Source organism: Ursus maritimus, unplaced genomic scaffold (assembly GCF_017311325.1).
Source record: "Ursus maritimus isolate PB19 unplaced genomic scaffold, ASM1731132v1 scaffold_21, whole genome shotgun sequence".
NCBI lineage: Eukaryota > Metazoa > Chordata > Mammalia > Carnivora > Ursidae > Ursus > Ursus maritimus.
This window is the reverse complement of record NW_024424564.1, coordinates 10,235,771-10,262,876: the sequence shown is the minus strand read 5'-3', so window position 1 is coordinate 10,262,876 and position 27,106 is coordinate 10,235,771. Positions and strand designations below refer to the sequence as shown.

Genomic DNA, 27,106 nt, shown 5'->3' with positions numbered 1-27,106 from the left:
TCCAGGGCAATGCAAAGTTGTGGTAGACATTTTACTAACCAACTTTGATGAAGAACTTCCTTACCACCTTGGTCTTTTAACCACAGTCTTTCCTTGCTTTCTGGTCATTTGCAAGAAAAATTTTAAAAGGCACCCCCCTTTGTAAAGGTTCGAGCTCCCCTAGAATTTCCTTTTTTACCTGCTCCTGACCACAAACAAATGATCAATGCGCTCTGTGGATAACGACTCAACAATTTACAAGGGTAAAGGATGGAGGTGCAAAAAGTTTCCAATCCCTGAATGGTGTGAAGTAAAAGTGCTTTCAAAGGATCCCACAAGAATGGCACAGGTGGGCATAATGGGTCTGTCTCATCGTCAAAAGACCCAAGGAGTTGAAAGGAAACTCTAACTACAACACCAAAATGCCACAAAACCATAGTTATTAATACAAACTAGCATCTCCGCCTATCTGTCACCATCTCATCTAAAAAAAACTTGTGAAAATACGTAATCCTGAGGACTTCAGCTGGGTATAAATACCAGCAGCAGAAGGAGATGCAGTACATTTTTCTGATTGTCTGTAGGTCGGCTATTAGAAAAGAAAGATCAGCTAAGTCCTTTGGACCTGATCAGCGTAACCCGGGAGCTACTGATTTCAACTACTTCGGCCGAACTACGACACGATGAATTATACAAGCTATATCTTAGCTTTCCAGCTTTGTGTGATTTTGTGTTCTTCTGGCTATTACTGTCAGGCCATGTTTTTTAAAGAAATAGAAAACCTGAAGGAATATTTTGTAAGTATGACCTTTTAATAACACTTGCTGTGGTTGAAATGACTGAATGTTGACTGGGAGTTGTCTTTCTGATACGCTGCCATCTCGAGGCCACAGTCATCTTGAGAAGACTTGGTGTTATTTTGACTGTTTACTAGATGTATTTTTTAACTAAATGATCTAGATATTGCTTTTACCTTCTGCTCAACTTGCTATAGAGACTGAGGGGGCTTTTGCGTATCTTCCAAAAGATGGGATTGATAGGGGTATAAAGCACGATGATGTTGATAATTTTGTGGTGAGAATCCATTCAATTGTGATGTCAAGTAGTACGTATATTGAAACAATGACTGGCTATTAGTTTTTGACTTCTCAGAGTACTACGGGGGTGACAATAAAAGGTCAAGATTAGCATTAAATATGGTAATCTGAAATGATCAATTAAACAGTGTGAGGTCCTTCGAGTTTTGGCTTAAAAAATTACAGGTGTTTTTCCAAAAAGTGGTTTTAAAGTCCTACTGCCCTGTCTATGTTGTCTATGAATTACTCTCGAACTCAGTCACTTGCTGAGATTTTGTCGGTGTTCTAGTCAGGCCTATATTTTGTTTGTTTGCTTTGTTTCACGAGCTTTAAAAATGTTATTTATGGTTAATTAAAATCATTTTTTCATTTTAAATATTTTATCATTTGTCCAAAATGTAGCTATTATAATTGGAGCTGTTATATTCAAGCATTCAGAAGTTATTTTATTCTCACATCGTCAAAACCCTCTCTCACATGCACACATTTGGAACTGTCTTTTAAAGCTGATAATACCATATAGGAGGTCACGAGTAGATGTTATGGAGACCAGTACCATAGGGGGGCAGTATTTTATAGTGAGATGATTTTGCTGATTTTTTTACTAGGCTTGAAAATACTTCCTTTTCCTCACTATAGTTATTTAGGACAATCGAAGTATCACTGGGCTTGTTGAGTTCTTTTGTAATATTGCAACTTAAGGGATATCCTAGAAAATAAGAAGTTAAAATGGCATGATAGTCTTTGGTTATAATCAACATACCAGCTTTACTAAATAGTGTTGAAAAGAAAATCAGCGGATATTGTCAACAATAAAACTTTAAGTACATTTTTAGGGAAATTAATGGACTAATTGAAAACCATTTTTCTTTCATTTTTTTTAAGAATGCAAGTAATCCAGATGTAGCAGATGGTGGCCCTCTTTTCTTAGATATTTTGAAGAACTGGAGAGAGGTAAGCTGAATATTTCCATTTGGCTGATTTTCCTGTTGCTTATTTTCTGATGCATAAATTCATAGAAACTTTCTTTGTGCTCTTTTCTTCCAAGGAGAGTGACAAAACGATCATTCAAAGCCAAATCGTCTCCTTCTACTTGAAACTGTTCGAAAACTTTAAAGATAACCAGGTCATTCAAAGGAGCATGGACACCATCAAGGAGGACATGCTTTTCAAGTTCTTCAACAGCAGTACCAGTAAGCGGAGTGACTTCCTTAAGCTGATTCAAATTCCCGTGAGTTGATCTTAATTCTTTCTTTGGTTTCATTGCAGAGGCTCTTGTAAAATACTGATTTTCCAGAAAGTAGGTCAGCTGCTGGGTACAGTTGTTAAAACTATGAAATGAACCCATGGCCAAAACTCCTCCTTAGTAATTCCATTTGTGCTTTTGGGTGACTTTGCCAAGTCAGTATGGAAATCATTTAATTTTGTGATTTGGGGGGAAATGCTGGTGTTATGTTTATTGTGCAGAGACAGGTGAATGGACAAATCCAGTGAGGAGGAAGTAGTGAAGGAGCCTGGGGTGGGGGGAGTATTGAGAAGCATTTCTCTCATCGTTCCTTGTTTGTGTGATGGAAATTCTCCTGCCTCCACAGTAGACTGCAGGTCTTAATGGAAAGAGCAGGGGTGGGTGGGAATGGAGAGGATTTGTGCCCTCCTCCCACCTTGGCCACCAAGGAACCTTGTGACCCCAGATGAATCACAGGCTTGGCTAGGGCTCAGTTTCCTCATCCCGAAAGGAGGCTTTTGGGGTCACTCTAATTTCTATGGTCTCCTTTGCTCTAAAATTACACAGTGCCATGGATAGAAAGAGAGAATGAGATAGCAAAGGCTCTGGTCTTTGAAAAGGCACTGGGCGCATTCTCTTGCCTGGCTCTGGTCAACCTCTCATATGGTACTGCCTAAGTAGCAGCAAGAGTGTTTGTTCTTAGAGAAGAAAATAGAATTTATATCTTATGAAGAAATTGTTCTATCAACTTTTGCATCCTTAGCTATCTTAGCTGGAGAAATCCTTAGGTTCTCAAGCCTTATCTCATGAAACTGCCTTGCGTGTTTAAAGTTATGGTTTCTAGAAGCTGAAAGTTAACTTTGAAACATAAAGATAAATCACATTTTCCAAAATTTTATCTAGGAGACAAGGGCCACTGGATCCTTTGGGTTTGGCTTTGATGTACAAAATTTGAATGAGAAAGGGTGGGGTCCTGTGATGACTTGTCCTCTCAGGATGTGTGGCAGCTATCATTTTTCCCTGCCCTGCCTCTCACCCCTCTCAGATCAGATAAGTGCTTGTTCTTCAGGATTTCTCTAGTCTCGAGTATGTTAGATGGTACAAAAGTAGTTTGGAAAATCATTAAAACCATTACCATGTTCCACTGATAGTGTTTTCCAATGGTCAGTGGATCCCCTCTGGCCCCAGGCTAGACGCTGAAAAAGCACTTGTTCCTGACCCAGGGCTGCCCCTGGCTTGCCGTACAGTCCTAGATGAGTCTTTTGGTTTCTTGGTGATACCCAGAACACTGGAAAGTAGAATGTATCACTGGCAAACACAGCTGGTAGAAACTTTTTCTGACTCTGCTGTAACTGGGCCATGAAAAAAATCTGTGGTCCCATCCTTCTGGAAGCTGCAAGCCTCCTGCTTCATGATGGGTGATTTTGAGTGAGCTCTCAACCATCGTCCCCTCCCCTTTGGCTCACTTGCTAATATATAAGAATGTTATGCTTTTTAATAATTAGTCCCGAAGCCTAGAATCCCTCTAGTTATTCAGAAGTGTAGCAAGGTGGTCACAGTGTTTCCAGTATTAGAAAGAAACATAGTGGCAGAGCCAAGATGAAAGTAAATGGTCCCCATTTTATTAAACGTGAATTCACCTAAATGGTCCTGTGAGTTAGAGTGAGGAAATATTTCAATTTGCTGGGATGGAAAGGTGCTGGGAAATTTGCTGCAATTCCTGATTTTAAAAGTTAATGGCAGTAATTGCTTATTGCCATATGAATATGATTAGTGTTTTTTTTTTTATCCCATTGTGGAAATGATGAAACTGACCAAATTGGGGGGAAATGAGAAATTACAGTATTCATCTGTCTTAGACTTGGTGTTTACAAAGTACTGAACCTATATTGGTGATTCTCAAACTTTGGTGAGTAACAGAGTCACCTGTAGAGCTTAGTGACCATACAACTGCCTGGGTCTTCTCTCACTTCATGCATCTGGGTCTCTGAGTTCCTCATTAGGTCTCCAGGTTATTCTGCTACACACCAAAGGTGAGAACCATTGACCTATAGTAACTCATCTTATACTTACATCAATTAAAGTACAAGGTGGGTAGAATTGGTAGGGAGTCTAGAGATGATTGCAATTATCTCCTCATTGTTTCGATAAGAAAACAGAGGTTCAGGGAGGTCGAGTGACTGGTTCAAAGTCAGAGTTATTACACACAGGATTCAAACCTACCTTTTTTTGTCACTCCACTTCAAGGCTCTTTCCACTATATAATTTTGAGGATTCTATGGCAGTAAACTTAAGGATATATCATGCACCCCATCATATTACAGCACAACTAGCAATTTAATTATAATTTTAGTCTTAATAAGTGAAGAAACCACCATTGTATATTAAGGTAATGTATTGCCAGTGAAAATCATTTGTTTTGAAGGAATACTTCCATTTTCATGATATTAACAGCGTAATATCCTGATGGCTTGTATGCCTGGAATTAATTTTGCTGCTTTCTTTCCCAATAGGTGAATGATATGCAGGTTCAGCGCAAAGCGATAAATGAACTCATCAAAGTGATGAATGATCTCTCACCAAGATCTAACCTGAGGAAGCGGAAAAGGAGTCAGAATCTGTTTCGAGGCCGCAGAGCATCGAAATAATGTTCATCCTGCCTGCAATATTTGAATTTTTAAATCTAAATCTATTTATTAATATTTAATATTTTACATTATTTATATGAAGAATATATTTTTAGACTCATCAATCAAAGTATTTATAATAGCAACTTTTATGTAATGAAAATGATTATTAATATATGTATTATTTATAATTCCTGTATCCTGTGACTATTTCACTCAATCCCCTCCCTTTTTTTCCTGACCGACTAGGCAAGACTGTGATTTCAAGGCTTAATCTCAGGGACCAAGTAGGCAGCCAACTGAAGTAAGACCCTGTGGGTTGTGCATTTATGTCACTTAATACACTGAGCACTTACAAAGGCAACAGTGCCATCCAGTCCCTGCCTATTTGGGAACATGCCTGTGTAATGAGCCACTGCTCTAATGGCATGTCAGACACCACTTGAATGTGTCAGGTGATACAACTTGTCTCCTGATTAAGAACATAGCACTTCTTCTCATGCCTGGTGCTTCAGAATACCACTGACAACTATGACTGTACTCAAATGGAAAGTAATTGATTTGTTTAGTTTATCAATATTTAATATATATGAATAAAGCAAAATTTCATAATGACTTGTGCTGTGTCAGACTTTTTCCAGGTGAGGACTGGGGTAAATGAACTACACTCTAATGAGTTAATAGGAAGAAAGTTATTTTTTAGCTGTGGAAATCTTAGAATTGAATGAAGCCCGAAATGTGGTGTTTCTCTCCACTGGCAATTTGTTGCCTCCCCCACTCCATCTGACAGCTGTTTGAGTTACCTTTCCAAAATATAAATTTAATCATGTTACCATTTACTTCAGAGATTCTGCCATGGAAAGTAGTCCAAATTGTTTAGTTTGGCCCTCAAAGATTTATTTCTACCACTCCCTCAACTCCCTGTTGCATCCTTTACCTAGGTATCCCCCATCTCTTATGTCTACCTTGGGCAAATACCATTGGGTATGAAATAGTGAGTGTGAGCTCTAAAGAGAGAGGCCTGGATTGGAATCTTAGTCCTGCCATTACAGGTAGTGTAACTTTTAATGGATTCCAAGTTCTAGTTTCCTCATGTGATAAAAAAGAATAATTGTGCCTTCCTCATAATATTGTGGTGAAAGTTCATTCTTTCACTCAAGAAATATTTATTGGAGCAACTATGCCTTGTGATGTTCTAGGCACTGAGATACCATCAGGAACAAAACAGACAAAGTCCCTGCCCTTGGAAAACTTGAAAATTTAGCAAGGGGGAGACAGATAATAAACCAAATGCATAAAATGTTAGTAAATTGCATGCATGTTAGAAGGTGTTAGGTGCTATGCAAAACAAGGAAAGCAAGATGGGGAAACTGGGAAAACAATAAGTAAGGCCAAGTGAGTGGGAAAGAGGTTTAAATGGAGTGATTAGAGTTGACTTCACTGAAGAGATGACATTTGAGGAAGCACTTATAAGAGGTAAGGGAGATAGCCATTTGGATTCTAGGCAAGGGAAACAGCCTTGCAAAGGCGCTAAAGTGGAGATTTGCCTTGGGTGGTAAAAGAAAAGCCAGAAGACCAGTGTATTGGAGCAGAATGAGTCAAGAATAACTCAATTTTTTTAGCTGAGCAACTAAAATGAAGCTGTCATCAACTGAGATGGGAAACTGGAGTGAGCAGGTTTGGGGAGGAAAGTCAGTTCAATTTTGAATATAAAGTTTCAGCTGTCCATTAGGATTCTAAGTGGAGGTGCTGAGGAGGCGACTGGCTAGATCAGTCTGGAGTTGGGAGAGAAGACTGGACAATTGACATACATTTGGGAGTTGAGGCATAGAGAGGGCCATTTAATGGCCCTGGATACCATGTGGTATGTAAATAGTAAATTGGACCTGATACCATGTGAACTCATGAAGGTCATGAGTTTACAGAGTGACGAAGAGTGCAAGGATTGAGTCTCCAGGCATGCGATCATTAAGAGGCTAATGAGAAGCCAATGAAGGAGACTGAAAAGAAATGGCCAGTGAAATAAGAGGACAACTGAAAAAGTGAGACATCCTGAAAGCCAAGTGAAGAAAGTGTTTCAGGAATAAATTTTGTCAAGTGCAGATAGGTCTAGTCAGATGATGACTGAGGACTGACCCCTGGATTCAGCAACACAGAGGCCATTGTTGATCTTGGACAAGAGCAATTCTGATGTAGGGTGAGGTCAAAAGCCTGACTGCAAGGAAATTAAGAAAGACATTAGAGACAACAAACATAAATACTCTTAGAAGTTTTGCTGCAAAGGAGACCAAAGGAAAGGGTACCTGTCAAGATACGAACAATTAAAAGAAGTTTTACATTTTTTGGTTGTTGCTTTTGATGGGAGAAGAAACTGCATGTTTATGCATTGATGGAAATGATCTAAATAAGGAAAAAATAGTAGGTGATGTAGGGCAGAGAGGGGAGACCTGCAGAGCGGTTCCATGACTAAGTAAGAAAGGTAACGGAGGACACAGGCGGAACTGGCTTTAGGCAGACGCATAGAAAGTTTATTGTTATTAACAGGTGAGAAGGCAGATTATGTCAATTCTGATTTGGGCAGGTGGCTAAATGTGGTGAGAAGTCTTGGAAATTTTAGCTAGTTGTTTAAAGTTTTCTCAGTGAAATAGGAGGCTGAAGTTTACAGAGGAGGTATTGGAGACTTGGAAGGAGGGGAAGAATGAACAGATCAAGGGAGTGCAGTGTGGACTGCCAGCCAGCTTTAAGGGCCCACTTGAGGTCCACAGTTCATGAAGTTAAGGGACATCAGTTGGTGTAACTGAGTGTTCTCCATCTGTATAGAGCTGTGGGTGAAGATATAGAGTAAAGAGAGTTACATCTAGCAGACTTGGCTAAGGAAGTAGGACAGAGAAAGAGAAGACAAGGAGGTCATGGGAATAGTAAATTGGTGATAAACTCTGAGCTGGTTAAAGAGGGGAAAGAATATATCCACATTGCTGAAGGAGGGTGAAGAAATGGTTAGAAGAAAGGATATCTGTCACACCTCCAGGCTCAAAAGATAAGAGAGAGAAAACCAGCCATCCTTTGAAGGAGATGAGGGGGAAGCAGTGTCTTTGGGGGAGGATTGGCTTATCTTTTGAATATGAGGAAGTTGAGGTATGATGGATTTGGTTGGTGCTAGACTGTGAATTCCAAAAGACCCAGTGACTATGGGTAGGAGGGGAGGTCATAAAAGGGAAAGTACATAAGGGTGTGTTGTGAGTCTTGGACTTCTTACATCACTAACATAAACAAGGATAATGGATATAATGAGATTAGTTTCGCTGGCTTTAGTGGCAAGGTTGTGAGTGTCAAGAACAGAAAGGGGTAGGTGCCTGGAGCTTTCTTCTCAACTATTTCACTTAACCCTTTCACAATAGTAGGAAATAGTGATGAGTTAAGTGAAATAGTTGGTTTAAAGGAGTCACTTTAGTCCTTGACAATAATCATGGGTCATTATTTTAATTATTGGGTAGCTAAGTAACAGTGGGTGAGACTCAGATTCAAAATTTTCAATCTTGATGAGGCAAGGTTGAAAAGAAATTGGGCTGCTCTTGGCACAGCTGCAACTGATATGAATTGCTGTTGGTGTCTCCACTCATTAGTACTTAAGATTGATTGATGCAGAATTTTTGACATCTACAGATGGAGGACTACTGTGAGATTATCTTGTTTGGACCATGGAAGCAGACCATACTTCTGTGGAAAGGGAGAGATTCCAACTGTCCATTGTCTTGAGAAGTGATTATCATGAAATGGAAAATGAAGCCCCAGGAGGTGGGCCTTGGTTTAGGGCTATATAAACCATTCTCCTCTCTGAGGTTGGTGTGAGTTTGGTGCAGCTTTGAGACATGGAGTGATACAGACTGTATTAGGCGATGTGATGAAAGCTGGGAATGAGACAGAGAAGATGCTATAAGAGAACTTGAATGGGCTTATGCCATAGTTATAAATTATTCTCTATATTTTATGTTTTCTCCATTATGTGCATACCTAGTCTAACAAGTACTATGGGGCTTAGAGAAAGGGCAGCCTGTGCTTTAGACTAAGGGACCTAGGGGACACCACTGATTCCTGGTTCAATGCCAGTAGGGGCAGTCATCTCCTTTGGCTCATGAGCAGCAGGGGCAGCAGCCTAGGCCTGTAATGGGAGAACCCTCTTATATAAAATCCCACCCTTAGTGACTCCCCACAATAGCTGGTATACCCTTGCTGGCAGGATACTTTTGAGAATTAAACAATTGGAAGTCAAATTCTAAGCAAGTTGAGAAGAGTGTACATGTAGGGAAAAAATCTGGTGTAGATGATATTAGAGACTAGAAGAATGTGGAGAACGTTCAAGAAGGGATGAGAAGTATATTAGTTCTGTTGCTGTCATGATAAATGATTATAAACTTAGTTGCTTAAAATAACACACACTTGTTATCATCATTTTGGATTGCTTACCCAATGGCCTTCTCTTCCTTCTTCAAAGCCTGCAGCTTAGCATCTTCTAATCTCTTTTTCTCTCTCATTCTAACATTCCCACCTCCCTCTTTTAAGGACCCTTGTGATGACATTTGGACCACTTGGATCATTCAGGATAATGTCTCCATCTCAAGATTTTTCCTTAATCATATCTGAAAATTTCCTTTTCGTATGTAAAGTAACATTCAAGAATTCCAGGAATTAGGATATAGACATCTTTGTGTGTGTGTGTGGGGGGGTGGTAATTATTCAGCCTACCAAGGGAGGCAACATGAACTACAGCACAGCGAATATCATTAATAATGGGATAAATGAAGGGTGTTGCTACATGATAGGATGAGTGAAGCGAACGCAGCCTATCTTGTGTGGTATCTCTGTGAAAGATGCATAACCTATTCTAATCAAGAGAAAACATTTTACAAACACAAATTGAGGAATAATCTACAAAATAACTGGTCTGCAGTCTTCAAAGTATCAAAGTTATGTAAGTTAAGGAACTATCGAGGACTGAGAAACCATTTTATACTGAAAGGGATTATAGAGATATGACAGCTAAGTGCAATGCACATTCTAGACTGGCTCATTTAGCTATAAAAAGCATTTTTAGAACAACTGGTGAGCTCGAATGGGGTGTGAGGAGGTAATGGTAGTAATACATCACTTTAAAATTCCTGATTTGCATGGTTGCATCATGGTTATGTAGGAAATGTCTTTGTGGGGGAAATGCACGCTAAAGTATTCAGGGGTGATAGGGCATCAGGTCAGGAACTTACTCTGACACAATTTAGAGAATAGAAAGCTTTTCTAACTCTTCTGTAAATTGGTGATTGTTTCAAAATAAAAAATATGAAAAAGCCACTGTGAGATTATTTCAGAGTCACGAGATGGTGAGGTATAAATTCTTGAATTATTTTGTTCCCATCACACTAGATAACTTAGAATCCCCATATACACATGTGACAAATCAAATTTTCCAAAGATGACCACATCTATATATTTACTCCATCCCCACGCTATTCTTACAAGGGGACTGACATTTTTCCCACTGAGAGGTGAGGTGTATGTCCCTGCCCTAAATGCTAGGGCATGAGCTTGTGACTTACTCTATCAGTGGAGTGTACGTAAGTGATATTCTGTGACTTCCAAGTCGAGGATGCAGCTTTTGCCTGGCTTCCCTCCACCCCCCACCCCCCACCTCTCAAGACATTTGCTCTTGGAACCCAGTATCATGTTGAGAAATTCAGGCTGCATGGGGAAGCCACGTGAAGATGTTCTAGCCATCAGTCTTGGTGAAGCTTCCAGCCAACACCAACATCAACCACCAGACGTGTGTGAACAAGCCTTCAAATGATTCTAGCTCTAAACATTTGAATATTCTAGCTGAGTCCTCAGCCACCAAGCTGCTTGTGATAAAAAAAAAAGAAGAAAGAGAGAAGAAAGAAAGAAAGAAAGAAAGAAGAAAGAAAGAAAAAAGAAAAAATCATGGCAGGCTTCCAGTTTCAGTTCTGACATATAAAGAGCTTGGAAGTTGTTATTCCAGTCCTTAGAATAAGAAAAATCTGGGCAAATTGAAAATTGATGACTTTTCTTGGTCCCATCAGAAAACTGAGTTTGCAGGACAAATTGCCACCACAAAATCTAGAGGGACAGGCAAATTCAGAGAGCCACAGCCAATATCTGCTTATAGGAAGCAGAAAACACAGGAACTAAATGTGTCCAGAAATAATGGCCTTCTGTCCAGGGGAAAAGACCTTGCCAGATTCTTCTAAGAGAGCCATGGAGGATGCGCCTCCAACTCCAGGCTCCTCTGGTCTTCCTGTCTCACCTATAAGAAGAAACATGTGTGAGGATCACAGCCCTAAGACACAGGTCTGCTAAAACATTGAGATTTAATGGGAAGATCATAGAACACCCTTCCATTTCGCCATATCTCACTGCATACTACTAGGGCTCTGGCATAATATTAATGGATTACAATGAAAGAGCTTGCATGACACAGACTCGCTCTGAGGGTTGGTACTTAGGGAAGCACAGACATAAAGAAAAGAGACACAAGCAAAGACACTAGAGGCATCTGAAGCCTTTGGCATGCTAAGAGGTAAGAAAAAACACAAGCTGAAGAGATAAAGCAAGCATCAAAACCAGACTCAGATGTGAGATATGACACAGATGTTGAAATTATCAGGCAGGAAATTTAAAACAACTACAATTAATATGTTAAGAGCTCTAGTGGATGAAGTAGACAGTATGCAAGAACAGATTGGTAATGTCAGCAGAGAGATGGAAATTCTAAGAAAAAATCAAAAGGAAATGCTATAAATAAAAAGCACAGAAACAGAAATGAAGAAAGCCTTCGATGGGCTCATTAGCAGATTCAACCCAGCCAAAGAAAGAGTCAGTGAGCTTGGAGTTGAGTAAATAGAAATTTCCCAACCCAAAATGCAAAGAGAAAAAAAAGTGGGAAAAAAAAGTCACTCCAGAATGAAACATCCAAAAACTGGGGGACAATTTCAAAAGATGTGACAAACTTACAGATCCTCAAGAACAGGAAGCAAATTCTCATAAAGCTGTCAGTAGGAATATCATAGTTAAGCCACAGAAAAATAAAGACAAATAGAAAAAAAATTTTTTTTGAAAGAGCATGTGGGTGGGGGTGTGTGCAGAGGGAGAGAAAGATAATCTTAAGCAGGCTCTACACCCTGGGTGGTGTGGAGCCTGACATGGGGCTTGATCTCACGACCCTGATACCATGATGTAAGCCAAAACCAGGAGTTGGACACTTAAATGACTGATTCACCCAGGCGCCCTGACAAATAGAAAATCTTGAAAGAGGCAAAGGGAAATAGAAACTCCTCACCTAGGGAAGAACAAAGATAAGAACTAAAGCAGTGTTCTTGTCAGAAACCATGTGTATTAGTTTTCCATTGCTGCTATAAAAATTATCACAAATGAACTTGCTTAAAACAACACAAATTTATCATTTTACAGTTCTGGAGACCAGAAGTCAAAAATCGGTCTCAGAGAGCTAACATCAAGGTGTTAGCAGGGCTGTGTTTTTTCTGGAAATTCTAGGAAAGAATCTATTTCTTTGCTTTTTGTAACATTCTAGAGGCTGCCTACATTGCTTGGCTTGTGGCCCCTTCCCTTCATCTTCACAGCTGGAAGCATAGGCTGAGGCCATCCCCCTAGTTCTGTTTCTTCTGCATCCCTTTTCTACTTACAAGAGCCCTTGTGACTAAAATGGGCCAGCCAATAATCCAGGGTAATTTCTCCATCTCAAGGTCAGGTGACTACCTTAGTTCCATCTACAATCGTAATTCTTATCTTCCATCGAAACTAACAAATTCACAGAAGAAAACAAAAGGTATACAGATGAGAAAAAAAGAAATAAAACTTCGCAGATGACATAATTGTCTCTGCAGAAAATCCCAATGAACAATTCAAATTTGAAGAGCACAGAAATAGCCTCTCACAAATATAGTCAACTGATCTTTGACAATAGAGTAAAAGCACTTCAATGGAGAAAGGATAGTCTTTTCAACAGTTGGTGCTGGAACAATTGAATGTCCATATGCAAAACAGTTAAGTTGGAAATAACATGGAATCATGACCTTTTTTAAAGGGTCATTCCTTGAGGTCACTCTGTTCTACCCTGATTGTTCATGTAAAAACAATTCATCAGGCACCTCTAGTACCTAAGATTTTGGTCTTCTTCACTAAAAAACAAGGGCTCCTTGAAGAGATATTGATACCATATTTGGAATGGAAAAATTCAACTTGAGCTCAGGATATTTTGTAGCCTGTTGTTTGTTGCTTAACATTTTGTTGATATTCCTGTCATTTTTGTAACAACTATGCAAGTTGACTTTATGCTGCCTTATTTATTATATACTTGATATATCCTAGGCTCTGCACTATACCCTTTATTGTTACTGTGAACTCTTGACTCCTTTAAAAAAAAAAAAAAGCCCCTGTTGACTAACCAAAGCTAACGTTATTAAACCTTCTGCATAATGGAAAGAAACCTTGAAAAAGTCTAACTAATGTTGCAGAAAGGGGAGGTCAATGATAGATATTAATAGGGCTTGGGGAGTATGGGCTCAAGTGACTTGAGAAGACTCTTTCAATGAAAGGGGATTGAGTTCGGGGAATTTTGTGTTATAATAGTTGAGGTCTAGTGGAAAGAGTGAGGCAAGTTTCCATCAAATAACAAAAATTTACCTGAGTAGATTTTAAAGATCTAATTGGCTTTATTAATCACTTCATGAATTGGGCGCACCCAATCTAGCAAGTAGAGGGGAGCTCCAAAGGGCTATAGAAAGGTCTTTAAAAGCAAGATGAGGAAGTCATATAGAGAAAAAGGTTTTTTTCAGGTGAGATCACTTCTGTTTGGAGAGAAAATGGTCTCAGTAGGTAGATTATTTTGTCTTCTTTTGGGAGGTGAAGTGGACCCCTGTGACAGATTGCCTTAGTGGTGCTGACCAGATAATTCCTGAAGACTATATTTTTAGGGGGTTGAAACTGTAATTAGGTTAGGTATTAAGTCTCGGTTTACTGACTTGAGGCCTTAACCTAAGTGATGCCATTTTGAGCCTGTGGTTTCTTTAATGGTTCTTGAAGGAAGTCTTGATATGTGAGCAGTCGTTTGATTATCTGTTTACTCAGGTGAGCAATCTATTTTCCTGAGAAGAAGATTGTTTGTCCTAAATTGATTTTTGATAATTTCCTGAAGGAAACAATGAAATTATTTACTGGTTTATAGTCTTATTTTCCTGGGAAAGAGTTTTCTAGAAGAAATAGTTAAGTCACCTGACCCAGGTGGTTTTGGTCTCATTCCTGCTAGTTAAACTATGTGGATGCAGGCGGTCTCAGTTCTCACTATGACATAGATGTCATGGATGTCCTATGACCTCTGACTCTTGTATCGATGTGTGGGGATATTTTTGACATATTCTAACCCAGACCTAGAGCTTAGCTCCTCAAACTAACACACTTGCACAAATGCATTAATACTCATAAATTCAGGATGCATTCTAAAGGTTTCATAAGGCACTGAAAGCAAGAACAACTATACATATTCAGGAGATTTCTTGTTTTCCAATTTTTCTTTAACTGTACAATCATAGGGGATAGGGATTTTCCTCTTTTCTCCACACAGAACCCAGTTTTTTTTTTTTTCCCTCCACCAGCATTTCCTTGGAGGAACTTTCAGTTCCTCACCCTTTTATTATGGAGAGTTATTTTTCCTCTTTCTTAAAGTTTGACTGGCATGGAATCCATTCTCTGGGGCTCAGCTTCCAGTCTGAGGTTTATCAATCATTTCCAACAAGATCAGATTTCCCCATTAAAAAAGTCATTGTGCCAACTTCTAAAAAGAATATGGTTTTCCTTTCCAGTTTTATTATCTTCTTTTATTTTTAATGATAATTTTATGTGCTAGACATCATCAATAATTACTCTGAATGGATAGCTGATTGGAAGAATTGAAGAGAATTGAGTTAGTCTTGCCTTATCTGGAATGTCATTGGAATCTGAGAGCTTGTAAGGATGGAAAAAATATCTTTTTTCTTTACCCTTCTAAATTGTTGACTCCTTGTTCCTCTTGTAACAAAAGACAGATTAACAAGAGAAAAGCATATCGTTCTGGTTCTAGATGGTGAGGTAGGAAGAACTTGAACTCACCCCACCCACAGAATACACCAAATTACACCTATTAACAGAATAGTTCCTCCTGAGGAAGAACTGAGGGCTGGCTGAACAGCTACCGAACAACCAAAGATAGAACAGCAAGAGAGCGGGAAACATGGTAACAAAGGGAATGGCCAGCAGTAGGGAGGGATAGTGCTGAGGGACTGGGAGAAGATCTCTCAGTCCTGGGGCACAGGGGAAAAAAAAAAAAGCTATGATTTAAAAGAGCAACTAACATCCTTTGAACTCTGTCAAGTGCTGGAAGAGCTGTGGGAAAGCTCTCCTGGTCAGAGGGACTGGAGAATGATATAGTTTCTGTTCTCACCCCACCTTAAAAGGCTAGACCAGAGCAGGGTCTGGATAATGTAATGGGTGGGTCCAGTCAGCTCAGTGAGCTTGTGACTTTGGCCAGCTGAGGGTCCTCAAGCCCTCACCAGCTCTAGTTACGTTGAAGTTCACCAATACAAAACTGACAAACCCTTAGCCAGACTTATCAAGAAAAAAAGAGAAAGGACCCAAGTAAATAAAATCAGAAATAAGAGAGGAACAGTAACAGCTGACACCACAGAAGTACAAAGGATTATGGGAATACTGTGAAAAATTATGTGCCAACAAACCAGGCAACCTAGGAGAAATGAATACATTCCTAGAAACACATAAACTTCCAAAACTGAATCAGGAAGAAATAGAAAATCTGAACAAATTCATTACAAGTAATGAAATTGAATTGGCAATCAAAAAAAAAAATATATATATATACCCCAAAATAAATGTCCAGGAATTCTACCAGACATTTAAAGAAGAGTTAAAAACAACAAGAAAGCAAGAAGACAAGCCATTGAATGGGAGAAGATATTTGCAAATGACATATCTGATAAAGGGTTAGTATCCGAAATATATAAAGATCTTACACAACTCAACAACCAAAAACCAAATAATCCAATTAAAAAATGCGTAGAAGACATGCACAGATATTTCTCCAAAGAAGACACTTTTCGTCAGGGAAATGCAAATCATAACTACAATTAGATATCATCTCACACTTGACAGAATGGCTAAAATCAAAAACATAAGAAACAACAAGTGCTGGCAAGGATGTGGGGAAAAAGGAATCCTCGTGCACTGTTGGTGGGAATGTAAGTTGGTAAAACCACTATGGAAAACAGCATGGAGGTCCTCAAAAAATTAAAAATAGAAATACTGTATGATCCAATAATTCCACTATCAGGTATTTACTCAGGGAAAATGAAAACACTGATTCAAAAAGATATAGGCACCCCTATGTTTACATTAGCATTATTTACAGTAGCCAAGACGTGGGAGCAACCTAACTTATGAGGAATGGTTGAATGGATAAGGAAAATGTGGTATATACACACAATGGAACATTACATAGCCACAAAAAGGATGAGATTTTGCCATCTGAGACAACATGGATGGACCTAGAGGGTATTATGCTAAGTTGAAATAAGTCAGTCTGAGAAAGACAAATACCATATGACTTTACTCATAAATGAAATCTTATCTATGGAACATAAGAACTAGGAAGATCGGTAGGAGAAGAAAGGGATAAAGAAAGAGGGGGTAATCAGAAGGGGGAATGAAGCATGAGAGACTATGGACTCAGAAACAAACTGAGGGCTTCAGAGGGCAGGGGGGTGGGGGAATGGGATAGACTGGTGATGGGTAGTAAGAAGGGCACGTATTGCATGGTGCACTGGGTGTTATATGCAACTAATGAATCATCGAACTTTACATCAAAAACCAGGGATGTACTGTATGGTGACTAACATAATATAATAAAAAGATATTATTATAAAAAAAAAAGAAAAAAAAAAGAAAACTGAGGAGGGACGGCCACCACAGATTCATTGAAGAAATCTTTCTTAAGCCCATTTATTAAGCTGGGCATTATGGTGAGCCCTGAGACAGAGAAGTGAATGGATTTCTGAACCAAAAAAAAAAAAAAAAAAAAAAAAAAAAAAAAAGTTTTTTNATTTTTCTAGGGAGAGATCAGAATGTAAGTATCCTGTATTGTTGAAGAGATTCACATGCTATGGCTACAACCCGAAAGGAGTAATATAACACTCTGCTGTAGAAAGTCAAAAAAAAAAAGAAAAAAAGAAATCTTAAAAAAAATGAATAAAGAAACAAAAAACAGAATCAGAACTACAAATACAGAGAACAAACTGATAGTTGCCAGAAGTGGGGCTGGTAGGCAAAATGGGTGAAGGGGAGAGGAAGATAGAGGCGTCTACTTATGGAATGAGTAAGCCAGGCAAATAAAAAGAAGTGCATAGGGGCACCTGGGTGGCTCAGTCCGTTAAGCTTCTGCCTTGCTCGGGTCCTGATCCTGCGGTCCTGGGATCAAGCCTCACATTGGGTTCGCTTCTCAGCAGGAAGCCTGCTTCTCCCTCTGCCCCTCCCCCTGCTCGCGCTTTCGTGCGCTCTCTCTTCTCTCTCTCTCCGAAATAAATAAAATATTTTTTTAAAAAGTGCATAAGGAATATAGTCAATGCTATTGTGATAGTGATGTAATGGGACGGCCGGCAGCTATACTTGCGGAACACAGCATAATGTAGAAACTTGTCAAATCACTAAGTCATATGCCTGAAACTAACGTAACATTGCCTGTCAACTGTACTCACATAAAGAAAAAAAAACTAGAACACTTAAGAAACAAAGCATGGAGCTTTCTCAAATTCCATACAAACTTCTCAAATTCCTTTGGCTTGAAATATTCAATACATTAAGGTGCCATATTTTGGGGTGGTGTGTCCTGAACCCTGTCTTGCTCATAAAAGAAAAAACTATGGGAAGAGTTTCTGATCCTGCTCTCTTTACCTGGAATAAGAATCCGGCAGCCCCATGACAAGGCTTCTTTTGGGCATATAGTGATAAGGGATCGCAGGTGAAAGTGACACCAGCATCTGAGTGGCAGACATAAAGCCGTATCAGAGAACCACAGGCATCCTGGGTATGGCCACCCCCTGGGCTGTGTGCTAGGCTGGCATAAAATAATACTAACGAGCAACTAGTGAATGTGTGCTGTAGTTAAGAGCCCTTGTGCAGGATTCAGTAGACTAGATTTCGTCAGGTGCAAAACTTCAGGAATGTTATTTATCGCATTCAAGACTCATTTTTTTCATCCGTAAAATGGGGCTCATAAGACCATGGTGAGGATTACATTTTAAAAACTGCATGGAACATGCCTGGAAGAGAGCCAATGCTGTGTCAATAGTAAATAAATATTAGAGATACTTTTGTTGACTATCAGTGAATCATTGGTATCACCTTTCCCACTGTGACAAGTGCTCTTTAGTTTTTCTTGATCTGAAGAAATTTTTACTTCTAGAAGAAGAAAAGAGAAAGAAAGCAAGTAGTCAAGGAAAGCAGTCAGGAGCCATTGATTTTGTTTTAATTGTGTTTTCATTGACATCGTGTATTATTACTTAGGCTAATATGTAAGTTTTGTGAGGCCTCCTGTCTTGGTGTTATCAGGGAGAAGTGGGCCTGGGGCGTATAAGGCTTAAAAAACTGACCTGGCTTCAGAGACTTGGGTGCAGAGCATTTTGGAAGTCAGTGAGAGGCTGTGACATAGCAGTTTGAGGAGGGAGAGTGGGGGGCATCTGGACTGTAATTCAAACCTGGAGACAGGTGTGGCGAGTGTGATTTTTAGAGGTCTGTCGATAAAAGGCTGGACCCCTGACTGTTGACCTGGGTCTCCGTGGCAGCATCTCGTCCTGAGCAGGGAGCTTGCACGGGTGAGGGGTTGAAGTGCGGACCTGAATATGTGGTCAATTGCACTGCAACAACGCAGGACGACGAAGGGACGGGGAGTCTTGGGACTTGAGAAGTCAAAAGAGCGTTGGAGCTTCTCTATTGTATCAGATCTCTGATAAGCTTCTGGGGCTGTAAAAATGACAAGACAATTATGTCCTGCCCATATCTGTATTCGCTATTGGCGCAGGCCCCAGGCTATGGACGGGCTGAGATTGAACCCACAGCAAGCTGGGAAAGGCCAAGATAGGGACCTGACAGGGCTCTTTAGATGGGAAAAAAAAACATGAATTTTTTTTTTTAAGATTTTATTTATTTGTTTTTGAGAGAGAGAGAGCAGGGGGGAGAAGCAAAGGGAGAGAGTAAAACAAACTCCCCGCTGAGCAGGGAGCCCCAAGCAGGGCTCAATCCCAGGACCCCAGGATCATGACCTGAGCCAAAGGCAGATGCTTAACTGCCTGAGCCACGTAAGCACCCTAAGAAACATGAATTATAAAGAACTTTGTGTGAAGCCCAAATGAATCAGCAGCCATATTAGGATAAGAACTCTATATGACTGAGGTTATGACTCTTCTTGGAGTACTCACTTTTCAGAAATACCAATTATTTTTTAACATCTGGCACCATTAGGCATCACCTGTGTGACCTTGACTAACTCAAAAGATATTGGGGGGATGAAATGATGTAATGTTTGTGACTGTTGAGTACAAAGTTCTGTGTTAAATGTGAGGTAGTGGGACGCTAACACAATTCCTGGGAGAAGCTCTATCATACTTTGGGGGCCAAGACTCATGAACCGTATCAGATGAGGAAATACAGCAAGTTTTTTGCGTTTTGGGCCTTAAACAATCAATTAAAGTCTAATTCCTTAACACTTGTCAGCTCTTACTTATAAAACTAGTCTTAAAAAAGGTGTTGTGGTTCATGTTAAAAGAATGTATTGTATAATTGTTTTGAATCTTTAACTCACTTGTTTTCTTTGTATTTGTTTGACCTTGAACCTTCCCTCCCATTGAAAAAGATCATTCTGAGCTTGTTGTCACAGAAAAGTGATGTAACCATGGAAAATGGAGAAAAACCAGTCTCCACTTGAGTTTCAAAAGTCTAGGATGTTCAAATGTGAAAAAAAAAGAAAAAGAAAAAAAAAGATTTATGATATAGACAACTCTAGAGAGAAAACATCATGAGCCAGAACAAGGCTCACCCCAACCCTGAGACCAACCCAGGATCTCCTTGGCTAGAAGGCAAAGGGAAAACTAGAAATAAAGTGGTGGGGGAGAAGTGGTGAGCTCTGGGATAACGAAGAACCTGAGAAAATCATTGGACCAGAACCTAGTTTCTTTTTTTTTTTTTAAAGATTTTATTTATTTATTCGACAGAGATAGAGACAGCCAGCGAGAGAGGGAACACAAGCAGGGGAGTGGGAGAGGAAGAAGCAGGCTCATAGCGGAGGAGCCTGATGTGGGGCTCGATCCCATAACGCCGGGACCACGCCCTAAGCCGAAGGCAGATGCTTAACCGCTGTGCCACCCAGGCGCCCCCAGAACCTAGTTTCTACCTACAGGTCAGCCGCTTCTGTTTGAGCAAAGTAACCGTACATCACCTAGACTCAAACAAATAGCACTTTTCTAAGGGACATTTTCCTTGATTTTCACAAAGAATTCTGGGAAACCCACTCTATGTCAGGCTAGAAAAATCTGTTGATGTCTCACCAAACCCTAGTATATGATTTTGTTTCCTAATAAACAATTATGGTTGTTCTTTTTCTTATTCCTTGTCATTGCAGCAGTTAAGGACTAGTACAATGGGTGCAAGCATGCAAGAATAGGAATAATATACTTGTTCTTTGACCCTGAGAAAAAATAGTGATTAATGGAAATAAATTTCTCTCTATTCATATAATTTACACATACTGCTGTGGTTGCATCAAAACATTTATTAGTATAGATAGAAACACAAAGGATAGTAAACAACAGCAAAATTATGGATAGAAATATGGTCATTCTTACGCTTGGAGGCTTTTGTGGGCTGGAGTATGTTTTTGGTAGAATCCAACAGCAATGTTTATAAGTCTGTCTCTTCTCATCCACCCTGCTTGGGGACACCCACTAGCAGATACTTAGACTTGCTGTTATTGTTTGCACATCATCAGCATTAAGAAGGTGAGCTTGTTGGGGCGCCTGGGTGGCTCAGTCGTTAAGTGTCTGCCTTCAGCTCAGGGCATGATCCAGCGTTCTGGGATCGAGCCCCGCATCAGGTTCCATGCTCCACTGGGAGCCTGTTTCTTCCTCTCCCACTCCCCCTGCTTGTGTTCCCTCTCTCACTGGCTGCCTCTCTCTCTCTGTCAAATAAATAAATAAAATCTTAAAAAAAAAAAAGAAAAAGAAGGTGAGCTTGTTGACTCTAGCAAGTGCTAGCTATTAGCATACTCACTGGGGCCTGGACTGCCTCCACATGCAACTTATTACTTCTGAGTCTTTACAAATGGGTGACTCCAGTGCGGCTCAGGTGTTCTGAGGACTTGGCCTAGACTGCTGGCAATCTTTCTAAAAATTAAGGCATCCCTTGGTGAGCTAATAGAGACCTAGAACGTAATGATCTATGATTTAAGCCTTCGGGTGCAGTGACGATGAGCCAATATTTATATTATGGAAACTTTTTTTTAATGCTAAGTAAATATAAAGGAACAGGTAGGGTTACATGATTGCGTGGGTGGTCCTACTTTATCTCTGATTGGTGAGGTAAGAGTTGTCCTCTGCTTTGAAGAGCAGATGACATAAAATAAACAAAGAAGCCTCAGCAGAATAGACTTCAAACATGGGAAAGCGAAGTAAGCTGACTCAAGGGAAAAGTAAACTCGTTTGTCTCTAAGGTGAGAGTGTCCAATCAAACTCACACCTCATGAGAGGGGTAAGTAGAGGACCAATCAATTCAATGGGAGTCTTTCACTAATTGCTAGTAAAGATATTGCCCAGTGCAGTTTAGTTACAATGTTTAGTCATTAAGATAATGTGGGAAAGCAGATTCCATTTTTATTCCTCTTTCTGCAGCTTATGTAGTTTTACAGCACTTACACTTGACCATAGGAATTAATTAAACACCTTGACCCATGCTGCTTCCAAAAACCCACCCAGGAAAGGAGAAAATTCTTCCATTGGAATCCATTCAAAGACTGCAATATTTCCTGCTTGAACCAAATAGAACTCAATATTTGTCCTAATATATATCCTCTTAGGAAAACAATTTACCTTCAGGTCTATTACTTATTTGAAGCTTATTTGCCAAGCACAGAAAGCCTACTAAGACATAGCCTACTGTTCACGTACACTTGCAGTAAAGAAAATAGAAATGTTTAAATTTGTGGAGGAAACATAAATGAATCCTTTGTATCTCACGAGATTTTACCTTGTGATTTAAAAAGAAGTGGGAAGTGGAAACAATATTCCTAGAGCGTCATAAAGGCGTACTTGGTGTACCCCAATAGGATAATGGCTCAAAACTATCTGAACACAATCGTGAGCTTTACACGAACTTTCAAGGGATTTTCTTAGATTTTATGAATGTTTTTCTTTCCATTTGAAAATAGCATGAGTAATTAATCTTTGAGCCTTTCTAGGAGAATTTTGGTTTCCAAAATGATTGCTCACTACCTTATCTTTGATGTTGTAGTGAAGGTCTTTAGAGAGGATCTTTATGTGCCCCATGGGGATGTGAACAAGCCAAAGAAATTGAAAGAGGAGTACTATCGGGATATGTTGAAACAGAATAATTAATTCTAGAGGTAGAGTTAAAAGCAATTAGGAAGAATGAATCCTTCTCATTAACCTCCAGAATAATTTGTTAGATGAGGATTAAAGTAGTATCTATAGGATCATTGCATAAATTAGGGGAGATAATATATACAAGTTGCATGGGAAATGGGGCAATTCTTCATTGCACAGAACTGTTTCATGCATTGCAAGACTTCTAACATCCTTGGCTTCTTCACCCGTGAAATGCCAGTAAAACCTCTAGAATCATTGTGACAATCAAAGTTGTCCATGCACATTTCCAAAATTACTTTGGCAGGGGTGGGGGTATCAGTCATTTAGCCCTAAAAGCACTGAACTAATTGAATTTTAAAGAGCCTTCTAGATCTGTACATGTGTGAAACCATAACTTCGCAGCTCTGGCTTTCTCTTGTTTCTAATCAATGGTATATGATTAATCTCCCAATGGGTTTGACAAGATCATTTCAAATATTTTCCATTCAGTTTTTTCATTCACTGACAGTACTGTGCACTGAGCAATACACATTGAGGGCACAAGACACTGAAAACATCAGGGGGAATAGGAATCACAACTGCAAGTAACTGTTCTTAGGTGAGTTGAGGGATACCAGAAATCTTGGGTAACTGAGTCTTAGCTATTTTTGTTTTTGTCATTAAGTTGAGGAACTATGACCCAAGTAGAAAATGCTGCATAATTGGAAAATGACATGCTGGAAACTCTGGTTCAGGAGTTAGGAAATCCCCACTGTCAGTTTCTTTGGGCTACCACACTGGGGCTGAAGTGGGCCTAGCTGAAGGAGCCAGACCCCAGAGCCTTATCAGTCTGCAAGTGTGCCCATGTATATATGACAATGGGACCATATGGCACTCATCGGTTTATGGAATAACATCAGTGAAGACTGCTTGTCATAATGTAGTTAAAAGCAATGATTGTTTCCCTGAGTTTGTTTTCTACTCAATTTTAATTCCTGACTCAAAACTACTGTGAATGAATCAGAAAAGCAGAAAAGACAGAGAAGGCAGCAACCAGTAGGAATCACACCATGAACAACCGGAATCCTCCAAAACGTCCATACAACTTTCAAATGGTGGTTGCAGCACCCGGGACCTGGCATTTTCCCAAGGACATCAAGTGCTTAGATTTTTTAACCTATGTGCATATCTGAGAGAAATGACCTGTCTCATGTAATTCTGGTTTGACTTCTGTTTCAATGTCATATTTCAGCTTTTACAGCTGAGTCTGTGATTGCTTTTGCTCCAACAATGCTGTTTCCTGCCCATTTCCCGAGAGCTCACATTGCAGGGCACAGAGAAAGCCAGACAATTTGTTATTGACCCATCACTACCATTTCCATGCTGGGCCAGTGACCCAGAGTCCCTCTGGAAGTGGGAAGAGGAGACAAGAGGCGTGAGGAGCAGCTCTAAGGGCACAGACAAGGGAGGGGGGCTTCACAGTTCTCCATTTCTGAAGTGAGAAAGATTTCTGAGTTGGGAAACAAGACTTTACTCTTATGATTTTTTTTCCCTGCCAAATATCTTAAAGGTCACATAGCTATTAGTATAAGAATGTTTTTAACCACACAAGTTTCAGTAAAATCAAAATCAAGCGCTATGAAGGAAACCAGGGTTTTTTTGTTTTTTGTTTTTTTGTTTTTTTTGAAGACCGGGTTAACAAATAAGGAAAATCGCAGCCTAGAGGGCTGGAGGACTTGAGGTTCTGAATGGCATGACAGCACCAGGGAAACCGCAGACTGGGTTTTCTACCCCAAAATGTGGAAACATACTTATTTTCATCTTTTTCCTATTTCAAAGACTAGACCAGGATATTGGTGTCAAAACCCTATTTTCATACTGCTCACCAAACCAGTAACACCCCAAAATGGCAAAACACAAAGGGACTTGCTCCTGGCGGTACAGGGACTTCAGGTGTGACTGGAGGAGGAGCTGTTTCCGGATTCTGCTGACAAGGAGGGCTACGTGTTTGCTTTCTGCTCCTCATTAGAGACAGTCAGTGGGAAAGAGGTAGTCTTTGAAGAGATGACAGGAAACGGCTTCTCAGAAGTGAAATGAGAGGCCATATTTAGATTTATTAGATGGGAGTGGGAGGGGAGACAGGAAGGCAGTCTGGTAGAAGATTCGAGACTAACTGAAGGAGGGCTAGCGGTGCTTGGCTGGATGGTGGAAGGCAGGGGCAGGACAACGTGATTGGATGAAATAGGCACTCACAATTGAAAGTCATGATTTTACCATTACCATTTTTCGTTTTAGTGGAGTGTTTTATTCCCAGCCTATTGGTAGGCACAAAGTAGCTTCTTAATTTACACTTGCTGCTTGGATGATTAATTAGAGTAGTTGCAGGGGTAATAACGGTAGCAAAAATTTATTTTGTGCTTACTGTGTGTGCATATATTTACCATGTGCCAGAAGTGGTACTAAACCCTTCCCATGTAACTCTTCACGTGTAGGTCTATGAGAGGAGTGTTATTACTATTCCATTTTTCACAGATGAGGAAACTGAGGCCCAAGATCCCTCAGCTAGGAAGTGGCAGAGCCAGGGCTCAAGCGTTGGGAGCCTGGATCCAGAAATCACGCTCTCCAGTAGGACACACTGCCCACACCGCAGGAGAGAAAGGGAAGCTAGTCAGGAGGAGGATTCTGGCACCTGCTGAGGGCTTGTGTCTGGGCAGCAAATCCTGGAAATATACTTAACAAAGATGAAGTGGGTCTCCCTTGCATTGCAGAGAAGCCCTTAGCCCAGACAGCAGCTGGGAGCAGAGGGGGTCTACAGGGCCAGAGCCAGAGAAGTAGGCCCAGTAGCTTTTTATTCTCTCTCTCTTTTTTTTTTTTTAGATTCTATTTATTTATTTGTCAGAGAGAGAGAGAGCGTGCGTGAGAGCGGCAGGCAGAGGGAAAAGCAGGCTTCTTGCTCAGCAAGGAGCCTGATCAGGGACTCGATCCCAAGACCTTGGGATCATGACCTGAGCTGAAGGTGGACACTTAACCGACTGAGCCACCCAGGCGTCCCAGCAATATCCGTTTATTCTGCCATGATGTGACCTCTGCATAACCTGCCCCACCTGCTCCTGCAATCCTGGGGCCCGCAGCTCCTTGTCACAGGCTCTGAAGCGACAAGAGGAAGCAGCGTGGATAGATGTTGCAGCAGCTCCAGCAGCAGGAAGGTGAGTAATGCAATCCATGTGGAAGCAATGATTGCAGGGTCTTAAGCAGGGCTTCATGGGCCTGGACAGAGAGGAAAGGTAAAGCTAGGTGGGAGAGGAAATGCCTTGGGGAGGGGTGCCTGGGTGGCTCAGTCCTTAAGCGTCTGCCTTTGGCTCAGGACGTGATCCCAGCGTTCTGGGATCGAGCCCCACGACAGGCTGCTCCGCTGGGAGCCTGCTTCTTCCTCTCCCACTCCCCCTGCTTGTGTCCCCTCTCTCACTGGCTGTCTCTTTCTGTCAAATAAGTAAATAAAATCTTAAAAAAAATGCCTTGGGGAATTTGCAATGTAGGAAACATGCATCTTGTGCCCACTCACTTCCTCTTTGTGAGTCTCCTTCCTGACACCTCAACCCGCTCTGGACCTCAAAGCCCTTTGTTTATCTAGGATTCCATAGTGCCATAGCTCACTTGGGCCTGCTCTCCTCCATCTACAAGACCTCATGCCGAGCCCGCAGTCTTCTTGTTTTTCCTATCACACCTTTTACTTGCTCTGTAAAGCTCCCACCTGCTGACCCGGTGGGAAGAAGTTTGAGAGGCACATTTTTTCCCTAAGGAGCTGGATTAAATGCAGGTCTTTGAGGGTCTTATCCTAAAGGATGTTAATGTTTTCAAAGAATATTCCTGAGTGTCAATGGCTTTCTAAAATAACCAAATCCTAAGGGAGAGCTTCAGGCCCTATAGCAGGGGGCAGGGGCATTTTTGCACATCCCATAAATTACAAAGCACCAGTGATGGAATCGGTCCGCTCATCTGCAAAGCTGCAAGCTCTCAATGTGAAGTATTTTAAATGAGATGCATGGTCTAAAATGCATTGGATTTTATGCTCTCTGTGCTATTCTGTATTTTTTTATAGTAATTTTTTATTATGTTATGTTAGTCACCATACAGTACATCCCTAGTTTTTGACGTAAGGTTCCATGATTCATTACTTGCGTAGAACACCCACTGCACCATGCAATATTCTGTATTTTATCTCTCAAATGAATTATCAGGTTTTGGGGGACAGGAACAGTTTCTCATACATTTCTTGTACTGTGTAAGGAAGATATTCAACAAACAAATGTCCATCTGTGTATCAAGTGGGAGTAAGGTAAGCTCTGCAGAAGGATTCATTTTAGGAAAGACAAGCTTGAGAGGGCTATAGCCCAGGGCAGTTCCATCACAAAGATGTAACCCTTTGTGAACTCCAACAAGTTGAATTCAATCAAATCCAAATACTGCCACCATCACCTACAACTAGATTTAACCCTCTAAAAA

The 27,106-nt window shown here is 40.4% G+C and overlaps 1 protein-coding gene across 1 annotated transcript; it reads left to right on the top strand.

The window, feature by feature from the left end:
* Positions 1 to 599: 599 nt before the first annotated feature.
* On the top strand, positions 600 to 5,511 carry IFNG (interferon gamma). The gene is made up of 4 exons (XM_008684259.1): positions 600 to 776; positions 1,941 to 2,009; positions 2,104 to 2,286; positions 4,794 to 5,511. The coding sequence occupies exons 1-4, from the start codon at positions 663 to 665 to the stop codon at positions 4,926 to 4,928; spliced, it is 501 nt and encodes a 166-aa protein (XP_008682481.1). The 5' UTR covers positions 600 to 662; the 3' UTR covers positions 4,929 to 5,511.
* The last annotated feature ends 21,595 nt before the right edge of the window (positions 5,512 to 27,106 follow it).

What these genes read in the sequence shown, in the direction of transcription:
- IFNG (XM_008684259.1), top strand. Translation starts at nt 663, where the DNA reads ATGAATTATACAAGCTATATCTTAGCTTTCCAGCTTTGTGTGATTTTG. An exon ending in AAAACCTGAAGGAATATTTT is followed by an intron (nt 777 to 1,940) that starts GTAAGTATGACC and finishes ATTTTTTTTAAG; the next exon opens with AATGCAAGTAATCCAGATGT. An exon ending in TTAAGCTGATTCAAATTCCC is followed by an intron (nt 2,287 to 4,793) that starts GTGAGTTGATCT and finishes CTTTCCCAATAG; the next exon opens with GTGAATGATATGCAGGTTCA.